Genomic DNA, 26249 nt, shown 5'->3' on the forward strand with positions numbered 1-26249 from the left:
TATAGGAATGAGTTCAGGGCTTGGGAGGAAATTATGGCTTCCGTGCAAGCAGACGCAGGGAGAAAAGGGAGGACAGTGACGACGCTGGGGTTGGCAGCCACAGTGTAAGCCCAAAAGACAGCCCAGGAATGAGCCAGAGACCGTCAGGGAGGAATGAGCCAGAGACCGTCAGGGAGGAATGAGCCAGAGCCCGTCAGGGAGGAATGAGCCAGAGACCGTCAGGGAGGAATGAGCCAGAGCCCGTCAGGGAGTCGAAGGAGGAACTCGACGAAAGATTCCGGAGAGAGATGGTGGCGATGAGAGTGCTGCAGAGCGGGCGTGCTGAGGAGCGTGACACGAGTCCGGTGTCATCTGCACCATGCTTCTCGCCTCCAGTGGCCCTCCCCAGTCCGGTACGTCCTGTGTTTCCTCCATGTACTCGCCCTGAAGTGTGTGTCACCGTTCCAGTACAATTTGTGCCGGTTCTACGCAGCAGGTCTCCAGTGCGCCTCCACAGCCCAGTACGTCCTGTGCTAGCTCCCCGCACTCAATGTGCGGAGTGTGTCATCATTCCGTCACTGTGCCTGCTCCTTGCACTCTCCCTGAAGTGCGTGTCACCAGTCCGCTGCCACCTGTGCCGGCCCCACACATCAGGCTTCCAGTGCGCCTCCCCGGTCCGGAGCTTCAGGCGACGTTCCCCGGTCCGGAGCTTCAGGCGACGTTCCCCGGTCCGGAGCTTCAGGCGATGTTCCCCGGTCCGGAGCTTCAGGCAACGTTCCCCGGTCCGGAGCTTCAGGCGATGGTCCACGGTCCGGAACCTCCTGCGGTGGTCCGGAACCTCCAGCTCCATGGCCGGAGCCTTCACCTGCGCCGATGCCCAGTCTAAGCACGGCGTCCAGTCCAGCTCCAAGGCAGGAGCCCTTCTCTGCGCCAATCCCCAGTCCAGGCATGGCGTCCAGTCCCGCTCCATGGCAGGAGCCTTCCTCTGCGCCGATGTCCAGGCACGGCGTCCAGTCCCGCTCCAAGGCCGGAGCCTTCCTCTGCCCCGGTGCCCAGTCCAGGCACGGCGGTCAACTCAGATCCATGGCCGGAGCCTTCTTCGGTGCCTAGTCCGGGTGCGGCGTAGAACCCAGCTCCATGGCCGGGGCCCTCTGCACCGAAGGCCCAGTCCGGGTATGGCATTCTACCTGGCTCCATGCCCGGACCCGTAGTCTGGGGGCAAAGTTCACGCCCTGCACCTGAGCTAGACGAGACCCTTTTGAGTCATTTTGGTTCCGGTGGGGGGGGTGACTACTGTCACGCCCTGACCTAGTGCATTTATTTCTATTTTGTTGGCCTGGTATGGTTGAATCAGAGGCAGCTGTTTATCTAGTGCATTTATTTCTATGGGGATCATATGGTTCCCAATCAGAGGCAGCTGTTTACTGTGTTTTGTGGGATCTTGTTTCTGTGTAGTTGCCGTTGAGCACTGCTTGAGCTTCACGTTTCGTTGACTGTTATTGTTTTCGTGAGTTTCCTTTATTAAACATGTGGAACCCAAATCACGTTGCACGTTGGTCTGAGTATATTTCCAGTTCGTACGACGATCGTGACATGTGTCATGCACAAAGTAGATGTCCTAACCGACTTGCAAAAAACTATAATTAGTTAACAAGAAATTTGGAGTGGTTGAAAAACAAGTTTTAATGACTCCAACCTAACTATATGTAAACTTCTGACTTCAACTGTATGTCTGTCTAGAATATTGTTCTAAAGTTGCCTCAGGTCACTGTCACTCTTGATGCTGGATGTTTTCCCTAATGAAGTTGTGACTACACTGTCTGCCAATTTTACAGGCAGTTTTCGCTGCTGTGATGCACTCACATCCCAATTACTAATATCATGCTTAATCATCATCTCTTCAGTTAGCTTGAGAACTTTATCAAACTCTCCCCCTGAGTTATCTCTGAACGTAGAAAAGCTGCTTTTGCAAAATCACTAGTGTCAAACAATTTACTAAACAATTTACTAAACATGACTAACAGGAATAAAAATGTATTGTTCTGGATTTGTAACAGGGCATCGGCTTCTAATTTGGCTTGTCCACAATAACAATATATTTTTATATATATATTTATATATATATATATATATATATATATATAAAAAAAATATTGCAACAATAATAACAATATTACACATCAGAATAATTCAGGACATCATTCATATGTGACAAGGCATTGAGATATTAACAGACATTGAGACATCACTTCTAATAATTTTAATTTTTTAAAGTTTCACAAGTGTGAGGGATTTATAAGACATTTGTACGTCGTCCACTTTGTACATTTGTACGTCGTCCGTCCAACCCCCCCCCCTCCCCATTGGCATAATAGTGGAGAGCTCCCTTTACCTTATAAGGAAGAAATCACCAGCCACACACATTTTGCATTAATATAAATAATGAGACAAAATCACTCTCAATCAGTTTAACAATTTCGAGATTGATGATGTTTCTCATATGAAGAACGAGAACACCAAAAAAATTGTCAGAATGTACCTTTACATAAACATTTTGAAACCGTAAAGGATATCATCAACATGTTCTCATCCTTGTAAATTGGGAAATTATGTAAACAAATAATGAAAACCACATATTTAACAATATGATACTTTTAAATAAATTAAACGAATGTATTCAATGTTCGTGTCTGCTAGATACAATCCATTACTTGTATAGAAACATCTTTGTCCAAATGATATAGGCTCCCCTATAAAGTCTTGTACATGGTGTGTTCCGGTTAGTGCATAGGGTCATGAAAGAGCCATGACAAGTGTACTACTTCCGTCTTCTCCTCCCCAGCGGATATAGAGAAATGGTAAGATAATTTATGTGGTTTACTATGAAAATAAAGACATTTCGACGTTATTTCAACATAAGTCATATGATGAGCAGTCTATTGAATATGACATCATTCGTGGTTTACGCGAGGTCTGCGTTAATGCGTATGTTTATCGCTAGATTTGGTTTGGTAGCTAACGTTAGTTAGTTAGCATCCCCACCCAAAATGTGAAATCTGTTTTTAGCTAGTGATGTAGCTCTAAGATAAGTTTTTTAAACTAGTGCCAAATACTGTAATCTAAAGTATCCTTTCAAATGTATTCATAAATATAAACACAATTTAGCTAGTTACCCGAAAATGTATCTGTAGTAGTGCATCAGGGATGTCACTATCAAGATTGTAAATTCAAAACGAATACCATGGGTAAATATTCCCATGCCCCATTGAAATATATACCGAACACTAGCTGGTAGAAGAGGGTAGTTTGCCATCTTGCTAGCTATCTCGCAAGTAAGGCAGCCAGCCTAGGTATTTAAGACCACAAATGTTGTCCAAATTTCTGGCCCCAGGAAATATCAGTTTTAATTTGGTGTAAACTGTGGATTCCAAAAGGCTTTTTAAATATCCTTTAACACCAAAAACATGTATCCTGAAAGGGAACTTTGCATCTTAAACACTTTTTCTGTCAGTGGATGTAGGCGTTTTTGCGATGTCCCCAGGTGTTATTTATCAATTTCCACTCGATCAAACCATAACATTTTTTAATCTGTTTTTTTTATAGTCTTAGTTAGTCTCTTTTATATTATTTTTTTTTCATGATTATTTTAGATAAGATTTCCTGTGTGTCCCTTATCACTTTCCACCCTGTTAGTTTGTTGTAAATCTCCATTTTAAGAAAAAAAAACCTTCCTACAATGACACCACATTCAGGAAGTGTCATTTCTTTATATAAAAACAGTTGTATCTATTTGTTCATGTTAGTCTGTATGTCACACTCATACATTTCCACCCTGTTAAGCTTTTAATTTTTTATTTATTTTTTAAATGAAAATGTTAAAATATGTTTGATAGAGAAGATAAAGTCCTGTTCAAGTTTTCACAATTATGCTAGATCAATCTTGCTCACTCAGAGCTATGGCTAATTTAGGTTTAACACATCCACCCTGTTAGGATTATGCACTTAACAAACTGGAAAATGCACCCAAAAATGTTGTAAGTACCTGAGCTTGACCAATTTAGTTTTTCTGTCGTGCACTGTCCAGTCAAACATGTCCCTTTTCTGATAGAATAATAAAAAGTGTGTGTGTGTGTGTGTGTGTGTGTGTGTGTGTGTGTGTGTATCACATAGTAGGAATGACCCAGCTAACTATGCACTAGCCACTGATCATGACTCTAGATTACATTCCACATAAGTCATCTTCTGTACGGGGGTGTTTTGGTTAGAGCCCGGATGCTTGGTCTGAACTAGCCCAAAGGCCGGCAGATGGCGATATTGATCTGGTATTGAGGGTTTCATCTTACCATCCAAACGCATTGTATGCAGCTGGCAATACACTCGTATCCCCATGGACTGGTTCGTACCAAAAACATTCTCCATCCAGGCTGTAAAGGCATCAATTTCATCCTTAACTAGATGTATTAATGGCGAGGGGGGGCGGACGGTGGAAATATGCGTACTTTATGAAACACCACTTTTCCACCACCATGCTAATGCTACTACTTGATGTTGCGCCCTTCATTCAGTTAGGGGTAAACAGACTGCTGCAACCTGATTGGCTGAACGCGATACACAACATCTGGAACTATCATACCTAGGCATTAGCCACTTCAGCATGGTGGTTGAAAATGGTGTTTTGTAAAAGAAGTAGGCATATTTTTGTCTTTTAAATCTAGTTAAGGAAAAATTGGCGACTTTGCACCCTGAATGGAGAATGTTTTCGGTACGAACCGGTCCATGGGGGCTGCCTACAATACGTTTTGGATGGAAACTCCTCAATATCGCCGCCTGTCGGCTAGGTCTGAACATTAACCCCCATCACTTTGGAAGCATAAGGACCTAAACATTCATATCGGCAGGAAATTATTTTCTAAAATCAGTTATATTTTTACACAGCTGTTGACGTGCGTGTTTATGAACAATATGAAGACAGCCGACTACTTGTGCTAATTAGCTATCTGCGTCTCCTAATTAGAGGTCTCCAGATTAATCGGAATGGCCGATTTTTAATTAGCGCCGATTTCAAGTTTTCATAATCGGAAATCTGTATTTTTGGACACCGATTTGGCCAATTTTTTGAATTTTAATTTTTTTACACACCTTTTATGCTTCATTTAACTAGGCAAGTCAGTTAAGAACACATTCTTATTTTCAATGACGGCCTAGGAACGGTGGGTTAACTGCCTGTTCAGGGGCAGAATGACAGATTTGTACCTTGTCAGCTCGGAGATTCAATCTTGCAACCTTACAGTTAACTAGTCCAACGCTCTATAACCACCTGATTACATTGCACTCCACGAGGAGACTGCCTGTTACGCGAATGCAGTAAGCCAAGGTAAGTTGCTAGCTAACATTAAACTTATCTTATAAAAAACAAATCAATCATAATCACTAGTTAACTACACATGGTTGATGATATTACTAGTTTATCTAGCGTGTCCTGCGTTGCATATAATCGATGCTGTGCTTATTCGCAAAAAAGGACTGTCTTGCTCCAATGTGTACCTAACCATAAACATCAATGCCTTTCTTAAAATCAATACACAAGTATATATTTTTAAACCTGCATATTTGGTTAATATTGCCTGCTAACCTGGCTCATTGCCAACTCTGAAGGCTATTTCTCCCTATCAAAGACAGCCAACTTCACCAAACGGGATGATTTAACAAAAGCGCATTTGCAAAAAAGCACAATCGTTGCATGACTGTACCTAACCATAAACATCAATGCCTTTCTTAAAATCAATACACAGAAGTAATATATTTTTAAACCTGCATATTTAGCTAAAATAAATCCAGGTTAGCAGGCAATATTAACCAGGTGAAATTGTGTCACTTCTCTTGCGTTTATTGCACGCAGTCAGTATATATGCAACAGTTTGGGCTGCCTAATTTGCCAGAATTTTATGTAATTATGACCTAACATTGAAGGTTGTGCAATGTAACAGGAATATTTAGACTTATGGATGCCACCCGTTTAGATAAAATATGGAACGGTTCCGTATTTCACTGAAAGAATAAACGTGTTTTTCGAGATGATAGTTTGGACCATCTTAATGACCTAAGGCTCGTATTTCTGTGTGTTATGTTATAATTAAGTCTATGATTTGATAGAGCAGTCTGACTGAGTGATGGTAGGCAGCAGCAGGCTCGTAAGCATTCATTCAAACAGCACTTTTGTGCGTTTTGCCAGCAGCTCGTCGCTGTGCTTCAAGCATTGAGCTGTTTAACCGATGTGAAATGGCTAGCTAGTTAGCGGGGTGCGCGCTAATAGCATTTCAAACGTCACTCGCTCTGAGACTTGGAATGGTTGTTCCCCTTGCTCTGCAAGGGCCGTGGCTTTTGTGGCGCGATGGATAACGCTGCTTCGAGAGTGGCTGTTGTCGATGTGTTCCTGGTTCGAGCCCAGGTAGGGGCAAGTAGAGGGACGGAAGCTATACTGTTACACTGGCAATACTAAAGTGCCTATAAGAACATCCAATAGTCAAAGTTATATGACATACAAATCATATAGAGAGAAATTGTCCTAAAATAACTACAACCTAAAACTTCTTACCTGGGAAGGCTCCTGTTAAAAGGAACCACCAGCTTTCATATGTTCATGTTCTGAGCAAAGAACTTTAATGCTAGCATTTTTACATGGCACTTATTGGCACACACTTTTACATGGCACACACTTTTACTTTCTTCTCCAACACTTTTTTTTAAACATTATTTAAACCAAATTTAACATGTTTAATTTTATTTGAGGCTAAATTGATTTTGATATATTATATTAATTTAAAATAAGTGTTAATTCAGTATAGTTGTAATTGTCATTATTACAAATACATTTAAAAAATCGGTCGATTAATCAGTATCGGCTTCTTTTTGGTCCTCCAATAATTGGCATCGGCGGTGAAAAATCATAATCGGTCGACCTCTGCTCCTAACACCTGTATAAATGGAAGCTAGACACATAAACATGTTGTCACTGAAAAATACTGTTGACTGCAAATGTTAAAACCGGTTACAGTAAGTATGTATTTTGCATTAGAAATTATTTTGATATAAGAATTGATTCACGTTCCAGAGGTAATTCACCTTTAAACAGAACATGTAAGGTCCTTGGACTATTAAGAAGTAACATTAGACTCCTTTAGTCCATTGTAGAACTAGCTATGCACCTACATCTTTCCTGAATTATTTTTGCTTTGCAGTAAGTAGGTCCAGAGTCTAGATTTCCCTTCCTTATACTCAACACACATAGGGTTGCAAACTTGTCCACTGAAATATTTTCTCGGCCCAAATCTGATGCAGACTGGGTTGAAGTAGCTAGATATTTTCATCCTGAAAAATGCAAATAGTGGCAGTGCATTCTACAGCTGTAAGGCCTTAGGCCTGAGCCAATGTGTGCCCACTGTCCTTATCTATTATAGTCTGTGAAACAGTGGTGTACTTTTTAAAGTCGCATACGAATGTAATGGTGCAATTGTTCAAACCATGAAAGGCTTCAGCGTGACTAGGCTATATTCTAGGGGTTTCAGTATGTACTCATGCGGTCAATATACTTCCTCTTTACATTTGAGGGATGCAGGGTATATAATCTTAATGGTGATTTCACTAATGTTCAGCAGTCAACGATTTTGCATATATTTTTTTGAATGGGGTTGATGGGCCTTTTTTTAACTTTTACTGACTAATGTGTTGGTGAGTTTCTGTGACAGTGAAATCAGTGTAAAATCTGCACTGCAGCCCAAGCCCAGCCATGAGCCTTTGCTATGGAATAAACATTATGCCAGGAATTCTAGCTACAATCCTAGGTCTGCATGCTTGACAGTACTTTTACCTTTCCTCTCGTAAAGAGGTGTCGGGATAAGGGCCATTTAGGTAATAGTTTGAGGATAGTAGGTGGCTTGAGGTGGTATTTGGTCGGCAGGGGTAGAGGCTTCCCTCTTCTAACGTTTCTTTCTCCACTCCCTTTCCTCTCTCCCTCAGACAGCGACTCTGCGCCCGTACCTCAACGCTGTGCGTGCCACGCTGCAGGCCGCCCTCTGTCTGGAGAACTTCTCCTCTCAGGTGGTGGAGCGACATAACAAGCCAGAGGTGGAGGTCCGGTGAGTGTCGGTGTTTGTTCGTGTGTATGTGTGCGTGAGAGTGTTTGACCTTGCATGTGTATGTTATCCCCCTCAGGAGAGTGTGTTTGACCTTGCATGTGTATGTTATCCCCCTCAGGAGAGTGTGTTTGACCTTGCATGTGTATGCTATCCCCCTCAGGAGAGTGTGTTTGACCTAGCGTGTGTGTTTGACCTAGCGTGTGTGTTTGACCTAGCATGTGTGTGTTTGACCTAGCGTGTGTGTTTGACCTAGCGTGTGTGTTTGACCTAGCGTGTGTGTTTGACCTAGCATGTGTGTGTTTGACCTAGCATGTGTGTGTTTGACCTAGCATGTGTGTGTTTGACCTAGCATGTGTATGCTATCCCCCAGCATGTGTATGCTATCCCCCTCAGGAGAGTGTGTTTGACCTAGCATGTGTATGCTATCCCCCTCAGGAGCAGTAAAGAGTTGCTGCTACAGCCAGTCATCATCAGTCGTAATGACAAGGAGAAGGTTCTTATCGAGGGCTCCATCAACTCAGTCCGAGTCAGCATCGCTGTCAAGCAGGTCAGGGATATTATTTATTCTAATGTGTATAGTCGATAACCTGTCCTTTACAGGTGCAGTTGACCGGCTTGATTTTGGTGACTTTCATACCTGAAGATGGCCAACATACCACGGCTAAGGGCTGTTCTTATGCAAAACGCAACGCGGAGTGCCCTTAGCCGTGGTATGTAGGCCATATACCACAAACCCCTGAGGTACTTTATTGCTATTATAAAAGGGTTACTAATGTAATTACAACAGTATACAATACGTTGTGTCATACCTGTGGTATATTGTCTGATATACCACAGCTTTAAACCAAACTACCTGATTTATAATTAAGCAATAACGCACGAGGAGGTGTGGTACATGGTCAATATACCACGGCTAAGGACTGTTCTTAATCTAAAATCTATTTAAATAAACACAATTACACAGCAATCTAAACGCCATACCCCATAATGACAAAGCAAAAACAGTTTTTTAGAATGTTTAGAAATGTATTATAAACAGAAATGCCTTATTTACATAAGTATTCAGACCCTTTGATATGAGACTTTAAACTGAGCTCAGGTGCATCCCGTTTCCATTGATCATCCTTGAGATGTTTCTACAACTTGATTGGAGGCCAGCTGTGGTAAATTCAATTGATTGGACATGATTTGGAAAGGCACAGAGCAAAAACCAAGCCATGAGGTTGAAGGAATTGTCCATAGAGGCCCACTTGGAATTTGCCATAAGGCACTTAAAGACTCACAGACCATGAGAAACAAGACTCTCTGGTCTGATGAAACCAAGATTGAACTCTTTAGCCTGAATTCCAAGTGTTACGTCTGTCGGAAACCTGCCACCATCCCTATGGTGAAGCATGGTGAGGCAGGATTATGCTGTGGGGATGTTTTTCAGCGGCGGGGACTTGGAGACTAGTCAGGATCGCGGCAAAGATGAATGGAGCAAAGTACGGAGAGAACCTTAATGAAAACCTGCTCGGGGATTCAGCCTGGGGCAAAGGTTCACCTTCCAACCATAAGCACTCAGCCAAGACAATGCAGGAGTGGCTTTGGGACAAGTCTCTGAGTGGACCAGCCAGAGCCTGCACTTGAACCCAATCAAACATCTCAGGAGAGACCTGAAAAATAGCTGTGCAGCGATGCTCCCCATCCAACCTGACAGAGCTTGAGAGGATCTGCAGAGAAGAATGGGAGAAACTCCCCAAATACAGGTGTGCCAAGCTTGTAGCGTCACACCCTTGTAGACTCAAGGCTGTAATCACTGCCAATGGTGCTTCAACAAAGTACTGAGTAAAGGGTCTGAATATTTATGTAAATGTGATATTTCAGTTTTTTATTATTTTATTAGAAAAAATGTCTAAACCTGTTTTGCTTTGTCTTTATGGGATGTTGTGTGTACATTGGGGGTTAATCAATTATAGAATGAGGCTGTAACCTAACAAAATGTGGAAAAAGTAAAGGGGTCTGAATACTTTCTGAAGGTATGTTGACCATATATTGCAAACCCCTGAGGTGCCTTATTGCTATTATAAATGGGTTACCAACGTAATTAGTAGTAAAAATAAATGTAATGTCATACCCGTGGTATACGGTCTGATACACCATAGCTGTCAACCAATCAACATTCAGGGCTCGAACCACCCAGGTCATAATATTTTTAATACGCCTATCTTGTTTGGTTGTCGTTACCCAACCAGAAGAGCATAGATGGAAGCGCAGCTGTACCATTGTTTTTTTCTTTCTCTGTTCTGTGAGGCTGTGTTGGTTTGTCATAGACATGACATTTACTACTGTGATTAGTTGTTTTTTTACAACCTGGTGGCTATTAGCACCCACCAATCACAGGACAGCAGCTCTGAGTCTGACTGCTTTGTGATTGGTGTGTCACTGCAGGCGGATGAGATTGAGAAGATCCTTTGCCATAAATTCATGCGCTTCATGATGATGAGAGCTGAGAACTTCTTCATCCTGAGGAGGAAACCGGTGGAGGTGAGAGGACTGGTGGTACAACAAACATCTCAAACTTATCACATCGAATGGTCACACAAATTCTTTTTTTTTTTTTTGTCACTCAGACAAAATTTTCTGTAAGAATTGGGATTTATTAGCCCCCCCCCTTCTCTCCTTTATTCGTCCGCAGGGTTATGACATCAGTTTCCTCATCACCAACTTCCACACGGAGCAGATGTACAAGCACAAGCTGGTGGACTTTGTCATCCACTTCATGGAGGAGATCGACAAGGAGATCAGCGAGATGAAGTTGTCTGTCAACGCCAGGGCCCGTATCGTCGCAGAGGAGTTCCTCAAAAATGTAAGTCTTCATGTCTGTCGTTCTTCTCACCTAGAAGTTTAAGTTTTATCTGACATCCATGTTTTTGACTTCCGCAGTTCTAAGAAAATTCCCAAACATTCCTTACGCTGATCACGACCGTCATCATGGTTTCTGAGGGGTTCGCATGACAGGACGGAGAGGGAGGAGGGGAAAACATTGTGACCAGTCATTCGCAATGGAAAAAAGTAAAGATGCATTAGACCAATGGGGTGTTGCCCTACGTCATTGAGGTATCCCTGTGCTCAGAAATATTGATGTTTGTACATACTTAATATTCACAGCCTCGTTTAATTTCTGCCCTTTAGAACAAAGCATTAAATCAGGGCGGGTCCTTAAAATAGAATCCTAATCCATATTAATGAGCACAGGGAAATGCATGGAGATTTCTGATAATTGAAACTATTTCTTTTTTTTTTATATAAATATTATATTCAGACTGTTTTGCTAAGTTTTTGTTACGACACCTGTTTCTTGTGTTAATACACACAGAGCAGACCCTATCTATCATTGATGGAAATGATTGTGATAATAGTGCTGGCAGTGATGAATAAATCCCTTTATTGTTTGTTTGTATTTTGCTGTGTTATTTTACCATAATAGTGTATTGCTTGGACCTGTTTATCTTTATGATGAGAAATTTGACATCACATTCATTAATCAAACTATTTGGGTAAATTTGGACGAAATGCCAGCTAGCTTGTTGGGACCTGTCAGATGAAATGTTTGTTTCTACGCAACATGCCATAGTAGATATATTACAACTGTATGATGCTAAACGACTGTACTGAGCTAAATGACTACCGCCCGTAGCACTCACTTCAGTCATCATGAAGTGCTTTGAGAGACTAGTCAAGGACCATATCACCCTAGACCCACTCCAATTTGCTTACCGCCCAAATAGGTCCACAGACGATGCAATCTCAACCATACTGCACACTGCCCTAACCCATCTGGACAAGAGAAATACCTATGTGAGAATGCTGTTCATCGACTACAGCTTGGCATTTAACACCATAGTGCCCTCCAAGCTCGTTATCAAGCTCAAGACCCTGGGTCTCGACCCCGCCCTGTGCAACTGGGTACTGGACTTCCTGACGGGCCGCCCCCAGGTGGTGAGGGTAGGCAACAACATCTCCACCCCGCTGATCCTCAACACTGGGGCCCCACAAGGGTGCGTTCTGAGCCCTCTCCTGTACTCCCTGTTCACCCACGACTGCGTGGCCACGCACGCCTCCAACTCAATCATCAAGTTTGCGGACGACACAACAGTGGTAGGCTTGATTACCAACAACAACGAGACTGCCTACAGGGAGGAGGTGAGGGCCCTCGGAGTGAGGAGATGATTGTGGACTTCAGGAAACAGCAGGGGGAACACCCCCTATCCACATTGATGGAACAGTAGTGGAGAGCGTAGTAAGTTTAGTAAGAATTGGTCCACCCACACAGACAGCATCGTGAAGAAGGCGCAGCAGCGCCTCTTCAACCTCAGGAGGCTGAAGAAATTAGGCTTGTCACCAAAAGCACTCACAAACTTCTACAGATGCACGATCGAGAGCATCCTGGTCGGGCTGTATCACCGCCTGGTACGGCAACTGCTCCGCCCACAACCGTAAGGCTCTCCAGAGGGTAGTGAGGTCTGCACAATGCATCCCCGGGGGCAAACTACCTGCCCTCCAGGACACCTACACCACCCGATGTCACAGGAAGGCCATAAAGATCATCAAGGACAACAACCACCCGAGCCACTGCCTGTTCACCCCGCTATCATCCAGAAGGCGAGGTCAGTACAGGTGCATCAAAGCTGGGACCGAGAGACTGAAAAACAGCTTCTATCTCAAGGCCATCAGACTGTTAAACAGCCATCGCTAACATTGAGTGGCTGCTGCCAACACACTGACTCAACTCCAGCCACTTTAATAATGGGAATTGATGGGAAATAGCCACTTTAAACAATGCTACCTAATATAATGTTTACATACCCTACATTATTCATCTCATATGTATACATATATACTGCACTCTATCATCTACTGCCTCTTTATGTAATACATATATCACTAGCCACTTTAACTATGCCACTTTGTTTACAAACTCATCTCATATGTATATACTGCACTCAGTACCATCTACTGTATCTTGCCTATGCTGCTCTGTACCATCACTCATATCTTTATGTACATATTCTTATCCCCTTACACTTGTCTATAAGGTAGTAGTTTTGGAATTGTTAGCTAGATTACTTGTTGGTTATTACTGCATTGTCGGAACTAGAAGCACAAGCATTTCGCTACACTCGCATTAACATCTGCTAACCATGTGTATGTGACAAATAAAATTTGATTTGATTTGCATGAGAATGGCACCTTGTTAGCTACTACATCATGAATACTATAAATATCCTCAACCATCCAGTAGGCTTTGGTTTGAATTCATATCGTAATTTTATATGGCTGTTAGTAGACCATGGCATTTGCAACGCCAGGACAGGGTGACCCTGGGAATCAAACCCACTCCACTATGTAAAATGTATGCACGCATAACTGTAAATCTCTACTAGCAGTAAATCCATTGGACATTAAGGTAACACTATTTGGATAGTCAATCTGTAGATGCTCTACAGAGTAACATGTTCAACTATCTATTAACCCTAGCTCTAACCATAATTCTAAACCTAGCCCTAAAGGTAACCTTGGCAAGCAGTTTCTTATCAACAGTTTTGATAGTATGACATGGAAAATCTGAACTATCCAAATAAAGTGTGACTGAAATGAATAATTAGGCTACCAACATTCTCAACAACTGCGTGGCCATGCACACCTCAAACTCAATCATCAAATATGCAGATGAGAGTATGGTAGTGGGCTTGACTACCAACAATGACGAGACAGCCTACAGGGAGGTGGTGAGAGCACTCGGAGTGTGGCGTCAGGAAAACAACCTCACTCAACGTCAACAAAGGAGGTGATCATGGACTTCAGGAAACCGCAGAGGGAGCACCGCCCTATCCACATCGAAGGTACATCAGTGGAGAAGGTGGAAAGCTTCAAGGTCCTTGGCGTACACATCACAGACAAACTGAAATGGTACACTCACACAGTGTGGTGACAGCGCCTCTTCAACCTTAGGAGGCTGAAGAAATTTGGCTTGTCACCCAAAACCCTGAAACTTTTACAGATGCGCAATCGAGAGCATCCTGTCGGGCTGTATCACAGCCTGGTAAAGCAACTGTACCTTAAGGCTCTCCAGAGGGTGGTGCAGTCTGCACAAGGCATCACTGGTGGCAAACTACCTGCCCTCCATGACACATACCGCACCCAATGTCACAGAAAGGCCAAAAGATCAAGGACATCAACCACTTGAGCCACTGCCTGTTCACCCCGCTATCATCCAGAAGGTGAGGTCAGTACAGGTGCAACAAAGCTGGGACCGAAAGACTGAAAAAAAGCTTTTATCTCAAGGCCATCAGACTGTTAAATCACTTGCACATTAGAGGCTGCTGCCCTATAGACTTGGAATCACTGGCCACTTTAATAATGTATACATATGTTTCATTACTCATCTCACATGTATATACTGTATTCTATCCTATTCTACTGTATCTAAGTCTCTGCCGCTCTGACATTGCTCACCCAATATATATTCTTAATTCCATTGCTTTATATTTGTCTATTGCTGTGAAATTGTTAGATATTACTGTTAGATATTACTGCACTGTTAGAGCTAAAAACACACACATTTCGCTACACCCGCAATAACATCTGCTAAATGTGTATGTGACAAAGAAAATTTGATTTGAAATAAAACATCCTGCTTCTGTTGCCTGTTTGAGTGTTTGTTTAATAGCCTACTGATTCCGTGAGCACCAAGCTTCATGCAACGGCATAATGTCGGATAAAGCAATTTCACAGATTCGGCTGTTTTTAATTACAAGCATAGCAAAGATTAAGGCTTTACTTTTTTTCTCTCGTTAGAACAGACTGGTATTACTAATTTATTTACTGTTTACACTGTTCCAAACAGGCAGAAAAATCATATTGTAATCTAACAGCACCTGTTTGTGACAGACAATGTGCACGCAGCTCTCACCCTCCTTTTTCTTGATCTCCTTGTAATTATTACAATTATTATTATTTTTATAAGTAATGTCTTTATCATTAGTAGGCTTTGTATAGTAACTAGCCTTGTATAACTACCATCGAGCTATAGGCCTAAGAGCGTGTGCTGTTTAGTCTTACCATAACTTAACGTTAGGCCTATATTACAATATATACGCTACTGTATAAATCATGCTATCACACAGAATAAAATACATTCATGCTTTGAAATGCAATTAAGCATTTTAGTTTGAAAATTAAATAACAAAGGGAGCGTTACACCGAGGCCTGTACTCTGGAGCAGGATCGATTTGGAGGTGGAGGGTCCGGCAGGGTCTGTCATGGTCTAGGGTGGTGTGTCACAGCATCATCGGACTGAGCTTGTCGTCACTGCAGGCAATCTCAACGCTGTGCGTTACAGGGAAGACATCCTCCTCCCTCATGTGGTACCCTTCCTGCAGGCTCATCCTGACATGACCCTCCAGCATGACAATGCCACCAGCCATACGGATCGTTCTGTGCTGGATTTCCTGCAAGACAGACATGTCAGTGTTCTGCCATGGCCAGCGAAGAGCCCGCATGCACTGCAGTACTTAATGCAGCTGGTGGCCACACCAGATACTGACTGTTACTTTTGATTTTGACCCCACATGTCTGTGGAGCTTGTTCAGTTTATGTCTCAGTTGTTGAATCTTATGTTCATACAAATATTTACACGTTAAGTTAAGAAAATAAACGCAGTAGACAGTGACAGGACATTTCTTTTTTTGCTGAGTTTATATTAATTTCTAAAATGTATAGCTGGTTTGAGGTTAAGTCATTGAAGTTCAGAGCTATTGACCATTTAAAATATTGTCCTTGCAGTAGACCAACCTTCAAGTGTCTTCACTGACATTTTCAACCTTTCCCTGACTGTGTAATACAGTTGAAATAGGACGTTTGCATACACTTAGGTTGGAGTCATTAAAACTTGTTTTTCAACCACTATACATTTCTTGTTAACACACTATAGTTTTAGCAAGTCGGTCAGGACATCTACTTTGTGCATGACACAAGTAATTCTTCCAACAATTGTTTACAGACAGATTATTTCACTTATAATTCACTGTATCACAATTCCAGTGGGTCAGAAGTTTACATACACTAGGTTGACTGTGCCTTTAAACAACTTGGAAAATTCCTGAAAATTGTCATGGCTTTAGAAGCTTCTGATAGGCTAATTGACATAATTTGAGTCAATTGGAGGTGTACCTGTGGATGCATTTCAAGGCCTACCTTCAAACTCAGTGCCTCTTTGCTTGACATCATGGGAAAACAAAAAGAAATCAGCCAAGACCTCAGAAAGAAATGGTAGACCTCCACAAGTCTGGTCCATCCTTGGGAGCAATTTCCAAACGCCTGAAGATACCACGTTCATCTGTACAAGCAATAGTATGCCAGAAAAACACCATGGGACCACGCAGCCGTCATATCGCTCAGGAAAGAGACGCGTCCTGTCTCCTAGAGATGAACTTACTTTGGTACGAAAAGTGAGTCCTATATCGACATAACCTGAAAGGCCACCCAGCAAGGAAGAAGCCACTGCTCCAAAACCGTCATAAAAAAGCCAGACTACAGTTTGCAACTGCACATGGAAACTTACTTTTTGGAGAAATGTCCTCTGGTCTGATGAAACAAAAATAGAACTGTTTGGCCATAATGACCATCATTATGTATGGAGGAAAAAGGGGTAGGCTTGCAAGCCGAGGAAAACCATCCCAACCGTGAAGCACCGGGGTGGCATCATGTTGAGGGGGTGCTTTGCTGCAAAAGGGACTGGTGCACTTCACAAAATAGATGGCAGCACGAGGCAGGAAATATATGTGGATATGTTGAAGCAACATCAGTCAGGAAGTTAAAGCTTGGTCGCAAATGGGTCTTCCAAATGGACAACGACCCCAAGCATACTTCCAAAGTTGTGGAAAAATAGCTTAAGGACAACAAACCCAAGGTATTGGAGTGGCCATCACAAAGCACTGACCTCAATCCTATATAAAATTTGTCGGCAGAACTGAAAAAGCGTGTGTGAGCAAGGAGGCCTACAAACCTGACTCAGTTACACCAGCTTTGTCAGGAGAAATGGGCCAAAATTCAATGACAATGCTTTTGGCAATGCTACCAAATGCTAATTGAGTTTGTAAACTTCTGACCCACTGGGAATGTGATGAAATAAATCACTCTACTATTATTCTGACATTTCACATGCTTAAATTAAAGTGGTGATCCTAACTGAACTAAAACAGGGAATTTTTACTAGGATTAAATGTCAGGAATTGTGAAAAACTGAGTTTAAATGTACTTGGCTAAGGTGTATGTAAACTTCCGACTTCAACTGTACATTATGTAATTTACTACTGGTCCTTAACTAAGGCAGCAAAATGTGAAGACTACACAAAACAGTTGAATACTTTGAGCAGAAGACAACAGCAAGAGACTTAACTCAAAATATTTATTACATTTGGATGATGTAGGTATTTACATTGACAATCATATTCTTGACACGTTGACAAACAAGACATGCTGAAAATGCTTAAAACTATAATACCAGTGAGCGATTTAATGACATTCAACGCATTACAGACAACTGATTATGGTGATCATTACAAATATACGCGTTTACACAGGCATTAGAAGTCATTTCAATTGATTTGTTATGATACCAACAACTATTCCTGTGCTACTGAACTACAGCAGCATTTTAGATAAAGTATCCTTCACTAGTAGACATTGAACAATAGATAAAAACATTCTAAATATAGCATATCACTGATGCAACATGGAAACAAACTTGTCAATCTCTTTAGATTTTAACTAGATGAAGATTAATTTAATTGAAAATGTTAGATACGCAAAACTGCCTTTATAGGAACAGCCTGATTTTATACCAGACATAAAAATTACTAGCTACAATTCGTGTCCCCGCTTTAGAGTCTGCATATCACAGCCTCAAACTTGTAATGCAATAGTTAGTTTAATAGGAAATTCAACAAATACATTATTATTATTATTATTTTTTTTAAATGGGGTGGACAAACACTAAAATACTAATAACAAGAAATGTACAATGTCAACATATGGTTCTTAGACTGTTTGCACAGGCAGCCCAACTCTGATCTTTTGCCAAATGATTGTAAAAAGAGAATCTGATTGGTAAAAAGACCAATTAGTAGAAAAGGATCAGAATTGGGCTACCTGTGACAGACACGATTTCAGAAAAGCTCAACTCTACAATTTGATGAAAAGCCACATGTCCTGTATTTAAAATAGGTTTCAAATCAGATTGTCCTTATCTTGATCATATACACTCACACACATACAAAACACACTCACATGCACACACTCTCACACATACCCCAATAGTGGGGCAAATCACCATTGAACTGGATTCCAGTTGTCTAGACTTTCATTACACAGAAGAAAAGAGAAAGATGAGGTGAACCTGAACGAGGAATATGTCCAATGAAAGATCCGGATGCCTTTTTTCCCAATCCCACTGCAAGGAACAAATTAAAAGAGGAATTTGGATTGATTGCTGATTGAGTAGAGGAAGTGGCCATGGTGAGTGATGTCACTCTGTCGTCTTGGGCACTGTCCCTAATCACTGGTGGGCGGGGACTGTGAACAGGGCTTCCTCCGGCATCCGTGAAGTGTCTACATTCTGTACAATGAAAAGAGATCAGTCAGCACTAGGACACAGATAAGGTTAGTCCAACTGACCCTGAACCTCTTACTCGCTCTGTTTTAGAGTGCAAGCCCAGTGAGGTCCACTTGTCTGGGGTACCTACCTCTGGCCTGTCCCTGTGGGTGTTCACAGCTTCCACGTTCAAAAAGACAGACTCTACTTTACAGCCTACAGGGACAGGAAGAGAAGAAAACAAAACAATAGTTAGAGACAGAAATAGAAAGGGAAGAGATTGAGGACAAATGTGTTTTTATGTTACTTTGTTTGAAAACTAGAGGGCAGCAGCAGTACACTGTTTAATACATAGACTAAGGCCAGGGATCAATTAGATCAGTGTTACCCCACAGTAACCTACAATTGCAGGTTTAACAGCGCTGGAGATGTCAAATTAGTAAGCAACTGTTCTTGTGTTCTTTGTCACGAAGCCACACCCATCCCACCCACGTTAGAAGTTAAGAATGAGAAAATGTAGGCTATACTTTTTCCACATTTTGCTACAGCCTAATTTTTTCCCCTGACATCAATCCATAATGATAAAAAACAGGTTTAGATTTTTTTGCAAATTTAATTACAAATAAAAAAACGTAAATATCACATTTACATAAGTATTCAGACCTTTAACTCATTACTTTCTTGAAGCCCCTTTGGCAGTGATTACAGCATCAAGCCTTTTTGGGTATGACACTACAAGCTTGGCACACCTGTATTTGGGGAGTTTCTCCTAATATTCTCTGCAGATCCTCTCAAGCTCTGTCAGGTTGGAAGGGGAGCGTTGCTGCACAGCTATTTTCAGGTTTCTCCAGAGATGTTCGATCGGGATCAATTCGGGGCTCTGGCTGGGCCACTCAAGGACATTCAGAGACTTGTCTCAAAGCCACTCCTGTGTTGTCTTGGCTGTGTGCTGAGGGTTGTTGTCCTGTTGGAAGGTGAACCTTCACCCTAGTCTGAGGTCCTGAGCGCTCTGGAGCAGGTTTTTATCAAGGATCTCTCTGTACTTAGCTCCGTTCATCTTTTCCTCGATCCTGACTAGTCTCCCAGTCCCTGCCGCTGAAAAACATCCCCATAGCATGATGCTGCCACCACCACGCTTCACAGTATGGATGGTGCCAGGTTTCCTCCAGACATGATGCTTGGCATTCAGGCCAAATAGGTCAAACTTGGTTTCATCAGAGAAGAGAATGTTGTTTCTCATGGTCAGAGTCCTTTAGGTGCCTTCTGGTAAACTCCAAGTGAGCTGTCATGTGCCTTTTACTGAGGAGTGGCTTCCGTCTGGCCACTCTACCATAAAGGCTTGACTGGTGGAGTGCTGCAGAGATGGATGTCCTTCTGGAAGTTTCTCCCATCTCCATAGAGGAACTCCAGAGCTCTGTCAGTGACTATTGGGTTCTTGGTCACCTCCCTGACGAAGGCCCTTCTCCCCCGATTTCTCAGTTTGGCCAGGTGGCCAGCTCTAGGAAGTCTTGGTGGTTCCAAACTTCCTTCATTTAAGAATGATGGAAGCCACTGTGTTCTTAGGGACCTTCAATGCTGCCCAAAAGATGTTGTATCCTTCCCCAGATCTGTGCCTCGACACAATCCTGTCCCGGAGCTCTACGGACAATTCCTTTCGACCTCATAGCTTGGTTTTTTCTCTGACATGCACTGTCAACTGTGGGACCTTATAGACAGGTGTGTGCCTTCTAAATCATGTCCAATATATTGAATTGACCCTAGGTGGACTCCAATCCAGTTGTAGAAACATCTCAAGGATGACCAATGAAAACAGGATGCACCTGAGCTCAATTTAGAGTCTCAGAGCAAAGGGTCTGAATACTTATGTAAATAAAGGATTTTATTTTTAGTACATTTGCTAAATAGCTAAAAAACAGTTTTCGCTTTGTCATTAGGGGTTATTGTGTGTAGATTGCTGAGGATTGTTATTTATTTAATCCATTTTAGAATAAGGCTGTAATGTAACAAAATGTGGAAAAAGTCAAGGGGTCTGAACACTTTCTGAAGGGACTGTAGAAGCAATTACACTCAAATTGAATATCATTAAATAATAAGGATTTAAATCAGCCTAATGAAGGAGTAGATAACATCACACATTCCAGTGTTTGAACTTGTAACACGGCTACTTGGGAATTCTACTAATGTGACTACCAATGTGCATCCAATGGAAATGTCCGCGACAGGTATAATGCCAGGAGCCGTTTGTGGATTTGACAGATCCTACATTGCCTAAACAAAAACAATGACATGCTATGTGATTGCCAGTTACCGCGGGTTAACGCTGACCTGATTGAATCCTGGCCTAACACGACTACTGTACATTTAAACAGTGGTACTGGATTAAAAGTATCCAGGAGATCCGAATCCAAGGGATGAATACATGTCATTGGAGTAAATATACATGGAATAAAGCATGTCACTGAACTCTTACGCTGTGTTACTAATACACTTTTAATGCAGTTATTGACAATAGTGTACTCACCATAAGCCACAGGTGTCAGCTTCAGTACAGTGTGCAAAGGGCACTTCAGGTAAGGCAGCTCCTCTGAAGAACAAAAACAGAACGTACAACAATGCCTAAATAGATTCAATTTAGTTGTATTAGAGCTAATGCAATCCTATACCAATGCTTATCTGATCATGACAGGTGAACAGGACATGCAGAACACTCACTCTGAAAAATGTTTGTTTTATAGTATAAATTAAGCTGTAATACTGGGGCGTATTACCTGCCCCTTTGACCCCTGGCCTTCCCCAGTCCCCCTGGTCACTGGGGCGTATTACCTGGCCTGGTGACGCCTGGCTGACCCCTCCCTCGATCTCCCGACCTCTCTCTCTCTCTCTCTCTCGACCTCTCTCTCGACCTCTCTCTCTCCCTCTCTCTCTCCCTCTCTCTCGACCTCTCTCTCGACCTCTCTCTCGACCTCTCTCTCGACCTCTCTCTCTCTCTCTCTCTCTCTCTCTCTCTCTCTCTCTCTCTCTCTCTCTCTCTCTCTCTCTCTCTCGACCTCTCTCTCTCTCGACCTCTCTCTCTCTCTCTCGAGACCTCTCTCTCTCTCTCGAGACCTCTCTCTCTCTCTCTCTCTCTCTCTCTCTCTCTCTCGAGACCTCTCTCTCTCTCTCTCTCGAGACCTCTCTCGAGACCTCTCTCTCTCGACCTCTCTCGACCCTCTCTCGACCTCTCTCTCGACTCTCTCTCTCGACCCCTCTCTCTCGACCTCTCTCTCGACCTCCCTCTCTCTCTCTCTCTCTCGACCTCTCATTCTCTCGACCTCTCATTCTCTCGACCTCTCTCTCTCCTCTCTCTCTCTCTCGACCTCTCTCTCTCTCTCGACCTCTCTCTCTCTCTCGACCTCTCTCTCTCGACCTCTCTCTCTCTCTCTCTCTCGACCTCCTCTCTCTCTCTCTCTCTCTCTCTCTCTCTCTCTCTCTCTCTCTCTCTCTCTCTCTCTCGACCTCTCTCTCTCTCTCGACCTCTCTCTCTCTCTCTCGAGACCTCTCTCTCTCTCTCTCTCTCTCTCTCTCGAGACCTCTCTCTCTCTCTCGAGACCTCTCTCGAGACCTCTCTCTCTCGACCTCTCTCGACCTCTCTCGACCTCTCTCTCGACCTCTCTCTCGACCTCTCTCTCGACCTCCCCTCTCTCTCGACCTCTCCTCTCTCTCTCTCTCTCGACCTCTCTTCTCTCGACCCTCCTCTCATCTCTCTCGACCTCTCTCTCTCTCTCGACCTCTCTCTCTCTCTCTCTCTCTCTCTCTCTCTCTCGACCTCTCTCTCTCTCTCTCTCGACCCTCTCTCTCTCTCTCGACCTCTCTCTCTCTCGACCTCTCTCTCTCTCTCGACCTCCTCTCTCTCTCTCGACTCTCGACCTCTCCTCTCTCTCGACCTCTCTCTCTCGACCTCTCTCTCTCTCGACCTCTCTCTCGACCTCTCTCTCTCGACCTCTCTCTCTCTCTCTCTCTCTCTCTCTCGGCCCTCTCTCTCTCTCGCTCTCGACCCCCTCTCTCTCTCTCTCTCGGCCTCTCTCTCTCTCTCTCTCTCTCGACCTCTCTCTCTCTCTCGACCTCTCTCTCGACCTCTCTCTCTCGACCTCTCTCTCTCTCTCGACCTCTCTCTCTCGACCTCTCTCTCTCGACCTCTCTCTCTCTCGACTCTCTCGACCTCTCTCTCTCTCTCGACCTCTCTCTCTCTCTCGACCTCTCTCTCTCTCTCTCTCTCTCTCTCTCTCTCTCTCTCTCTCTCTCTCTCTCTCTCTCTCTCTCTCTCTCTCTCTCTCGACCTCTCTCTCTCTCTCTCGACCTCTCTCTCTCTCTCGACCTCTCTCTCTCTCGACCTCTCTCTCTCTCTCGACCTCTCTCTCTCTCGACCTCTCTCTCTCTCTCTCGACCTCTCTCTCTCGACCTCTCTCGACCTCTCTCTCTCCTCTCTCTCTCGACCTCTCTCTCTCTCTCTCTCTCTCTCTCTCTCTCTCTCTCTCTCTCTCTCTCTCTCTCTCTCCCCTCTCTCTCTCTCGACCCCCTCTCTCTCTCTCTCTCGGCCTCTCTCTCTCTCTCTCTCGACCTCTCTCTCTCTCTCTCTCGACCTCTCTCTCGACCTCTCTCTCGACCTCTCTCTCGACCTCTCTCTCTCGACCTCTCTCTCTCGACCTCTCTCTCTCGACCTCTCTCTCTCGACCTCTCTCTCTCTCTCGACCTCTCTCTCTCTCTCTCTCTCGACCTCTCTCTCTCTCTCGACCTCTCTCTCTCTCTCGACCTCTCTCTCTCGACCTCTCTCTCTCGACCTCCTCTCTCTCTCTCGACCTCTCTCTCTCTCGACCTCTCTCTCTCTCTCTCTCTCTCTCTCGACCTCTCTCTCTCTCTCGACCTCTCCTCTCTCTCTCTCTCGACTCTCTCTCTCTCTCTCGACCTCTCTCTCTCTCTCTCGACCTCCTCTCTCGACCTCTCTCTCGACCTCTCTCGACCTCTCTCGACCTCTCTCGACCCTCTCTCTCTCTCTCTCTCTCTCTCTCTCGACCCCCTCTCTCGCCCTCTCTCTCTCGACCCCCTCTCTCTCTCTCTCTCTCTCTCGACCTCTCTCTCCTCTCTCTCTCTCTCTCGACCTCTCTCTCTCTCTCGACCTCCTCTCTCTCTCTCTCTCGACCTCTCTCTCTCTCTCTCGACCTCTCTCTCTCTCTCTCGACCTCTCTCTCTCTCTCGACCTCTCTCTCGACCCCTCTCTCGCTCTCGACCCCCTCTCTCTCGTTCTCGAACCCTCTCTCTCGTTCTCGAACCCTCACTCGACCTCTACCTCTCGACCCCCTCGCTCTCTCTCTCGACCCTCTCCGCTCTCGATCTCCCTCTCGCTCTCCCTCTCGACCCCTCGCTCTCGCTCGACCCTCGCTCGACCCTCGCTCGCCCCCTCGCTCTCGCTCGCCCCCTCCGCTCGCCCCCGCCCGCTCATAGCTCGCCCCCTCGCCTAGCCCCCTCGCTCGCGCCCGCCCCTGCCCCTTTCGCCAGCCCTCGCCCCGCTCGCCTCGCCCTCGCTCAAGCCCCCGGCCGCAATTTAGGCTCTCAGCTGCCCGCGCCTCGCTCTCGCAATCGCCCGGCTCGAACAAGCCGCCCCCTGAACGCCTCGCTGGCCCCCCTGCTCTCCTTCGCGCCGCTCAAGCCCGCTCTCGCCCCCCAAGCCCTGGCCTGCCGCCCCCGCCCCCTGCGCCCTCGCTCTCGCTCGCCCCTCGCTCTCGCTCTAGGCTCGCCCCCGCTCGCTCTCGCGCCGCCCCGCTCCGCCCTCGCCCCCTCGCTCGCCCTCGCCCGCCCTCGCTGCGCCCCTCGCTCTCGCTCGCCCCCTCGCTCAAGCGCCCCCTCGCTCTCGCTCGCCCCCGCGCCGCCCCCTCGCTCTCGCTCGCCCCCTCGCTCGCCCCCTCGCTCGCCCTCGCTCGCCCTCTCGCCTCCTAGCCCGCTCGCTCCGCCCAGCCCCCTCGCTCGCCTCGCTCGCCGCCCCCTCGCCCCCTGCTCGCCCCTCGCTCGCCCCCTCGCTCTCGCCTCGCCCCCTCGCTCGCCTCGCCCGCCTGGCTCGCCCCCTCTCGCCCTCGCTGCCCCCTCGCCGCCCCTCGCTCGCCCTCGCTAGCCCCCTCGCTCTCGCTCGCCTCGCCCCCTCGCTGCCTCGCTCGCCCCCGCTCGACGCTCCCCTCGCCGCCCTCGCCCCTCGGCTCTGCTGCGCCCCCTCGCTCGCCCCCTCGCTCTCGCTGCGCCCCCTCGCTCTCACCCGCCCCCTCGCTCTCGCCCGCCCCTCGCTCGCCCCCTCGCCCTCGCTCGCCTCGCTCGCCCCCCTCGCTCGCCACCCTCGCCTCGCCGCCCCCTCGCCCCCTCGCTCGCCACCTCGCCCTCGCTGCGCCCCCTCGCCCTCGCTGCGCCCCCTCGCTCTCGCCGCCCCCGCTAAGCCCCCTCGCTCGCCCCCTCGCTCTCGCTCGAGCCCCTCGCTACCTCTCGCTCTCCCCTCGCTCCCGCTACCCTCTCGCCCCCTCGCTCTCGCTACCTCTCGCTCTCCCTCGACCCCCGCCGCTCTCGCTCCCACCCCTCGCTCCCGCTACCTCTCGACCCCCTCGCTCTCGCTCGACCCCTCGCTACCTCTCTCGCTCGACCCCTCCGCTGCTCTCGCTACTCTCTCTCGCTCTCGCTACCCTCGCTCTCCGCTATCTCTCTCTCTCGCTCCTCTCGCTCTACCTCTCTCTCGCTCGACCCTCGCTCTCGCTACCTCTCTCTCGCTCCCCTCTCTCTCTCGCTCGACCCCTTGCTCTCGCTACCTCTCTCTCGCTAGCCCTCGCTCCGCTATCTCTCTCTCTCGCTATCTCTCTCGCTCCCGCTACCTCTCTCGCTCGACCCTCGCTCCGCTACTCTCTCGCTCGACCCTCGCTCCCGCTACCTCTCTCTCGCTCGACCCCCTCGCTCCCGCTACCTCTCTCTCGCTCGACCCTCGCTCCGCTACCTCTCTCTCGCTCGACCCCTCGCTCCGCTCCTCTCTCTCTCGACCCTCGCTACCTCTCTCTCGCTCGACCCCTCGCTCCGCTACCTCTCTCTCGCTCGACCCCTCGCTCCCGCTACTCTCTCGCTCGACCCCTCGCTCCCGCTACCTCTCTCGCTCGACCCTCGCTCCGCTACCTCTCTCGCTCGACCCCTCGCTCCGCTGCCTCTCTCGCTCCACCCCTCGCTCTCCGCTACCTCTCTCGCTCCACCCCCTCGCTCCCGCTACCTCCTCTCTCGCTCCGACCCCTCGCTCGACCCCCTCGCCGCTACCTCTCTCGCTCACCCCTCGCTCCGCTACCTCTCTCGCTCGACCCCTCGCTCCGCTACCTCTCTCTCTCGGCCCCCCCTCGCTCCCTACCTCTCTCTCCGAGCCCCTACCTCTCTCTCGCTCGACCCCTCGCTACCTCTCTCGCTCGACCCTCGCTACCTCTCTCTCGCTCGACCCCTCGCTACCTCTCTCT

General features: G+C 46.1%; 2 protein-coding genes across 5 annotated transcripts in view; one reads left to right on the forward strand and one right to left on the reverse strand.

Moving 5' to 3' along the window:
• The first annotated feature begins 2764 nt into the window (after positions 1–2764).
• On the forward strand, positions 2765–11548 carry LOC112254628 (actin related protein 2/3 complex, subunit 4). Its single transcript, XM_024427348.2, has 6 exons — positions 2765–2837; positions 7996–8114; positions 8550–8661; positions 10545–10640; positions 10792–10962; positions 11040–11548. Exons 1-6 carry the CDS (start codon positions 2835–2837, stop codon positions 11043–11045), a joined length of 507 nt encoding a protein of 168 aa, XP_024283116.1. The 5' UTR covers positions 2765–2834; the 3' UTR covers positions 11046–11548.
• Positions 11549–17551: 6003 nt separating this feature from the next.
• Positions 17552–26249, reverse strand: part of LOC112254629 (6-phosphofructo-2-kinase/fructose-2,6-bisphosphatase 4-like) — a 49184-nt gene continuing 40486 nt past the window's right edge. For all 4 annotated transcript variants that reach the window (XM_042324483.1, XM_042324484.1, XM_042324485.1 and 1 more), the window contains 3 exons: positions 21272–21334; positions 18902–18966; positions 17552–18774 (listed from right to left, as the gene is read on the reverse strand). In XM_042324483.1, coding sequence (XP_042180417.1) covers positions 18715–18774; positions 18902–18966; positions 21272–21334 — 188 coding nt within the window. In that variant the 3' untranslated portion in view covers positions 17552–18714. The remainder of the gene's footprint in view (positions 18775–18901; positions 18967–21271; positions 21335–26249) is intronic.

This window comes from Oncorhynchus tshawytscha, linkage group LG07 (assembly GCF_018296145.1).
Source record: "Oncorhynchus tshawytscha isolate Ot180627B linkage group LG07, Otsh_v2.0, whole genome shotgun sequence".
NCBI lineage: Eukaryota > Metazoa > Chordata > Actinopteri > Salmoniformes > Salmonidae > Oncorhynchus > Oncorhynchus tshawytscha.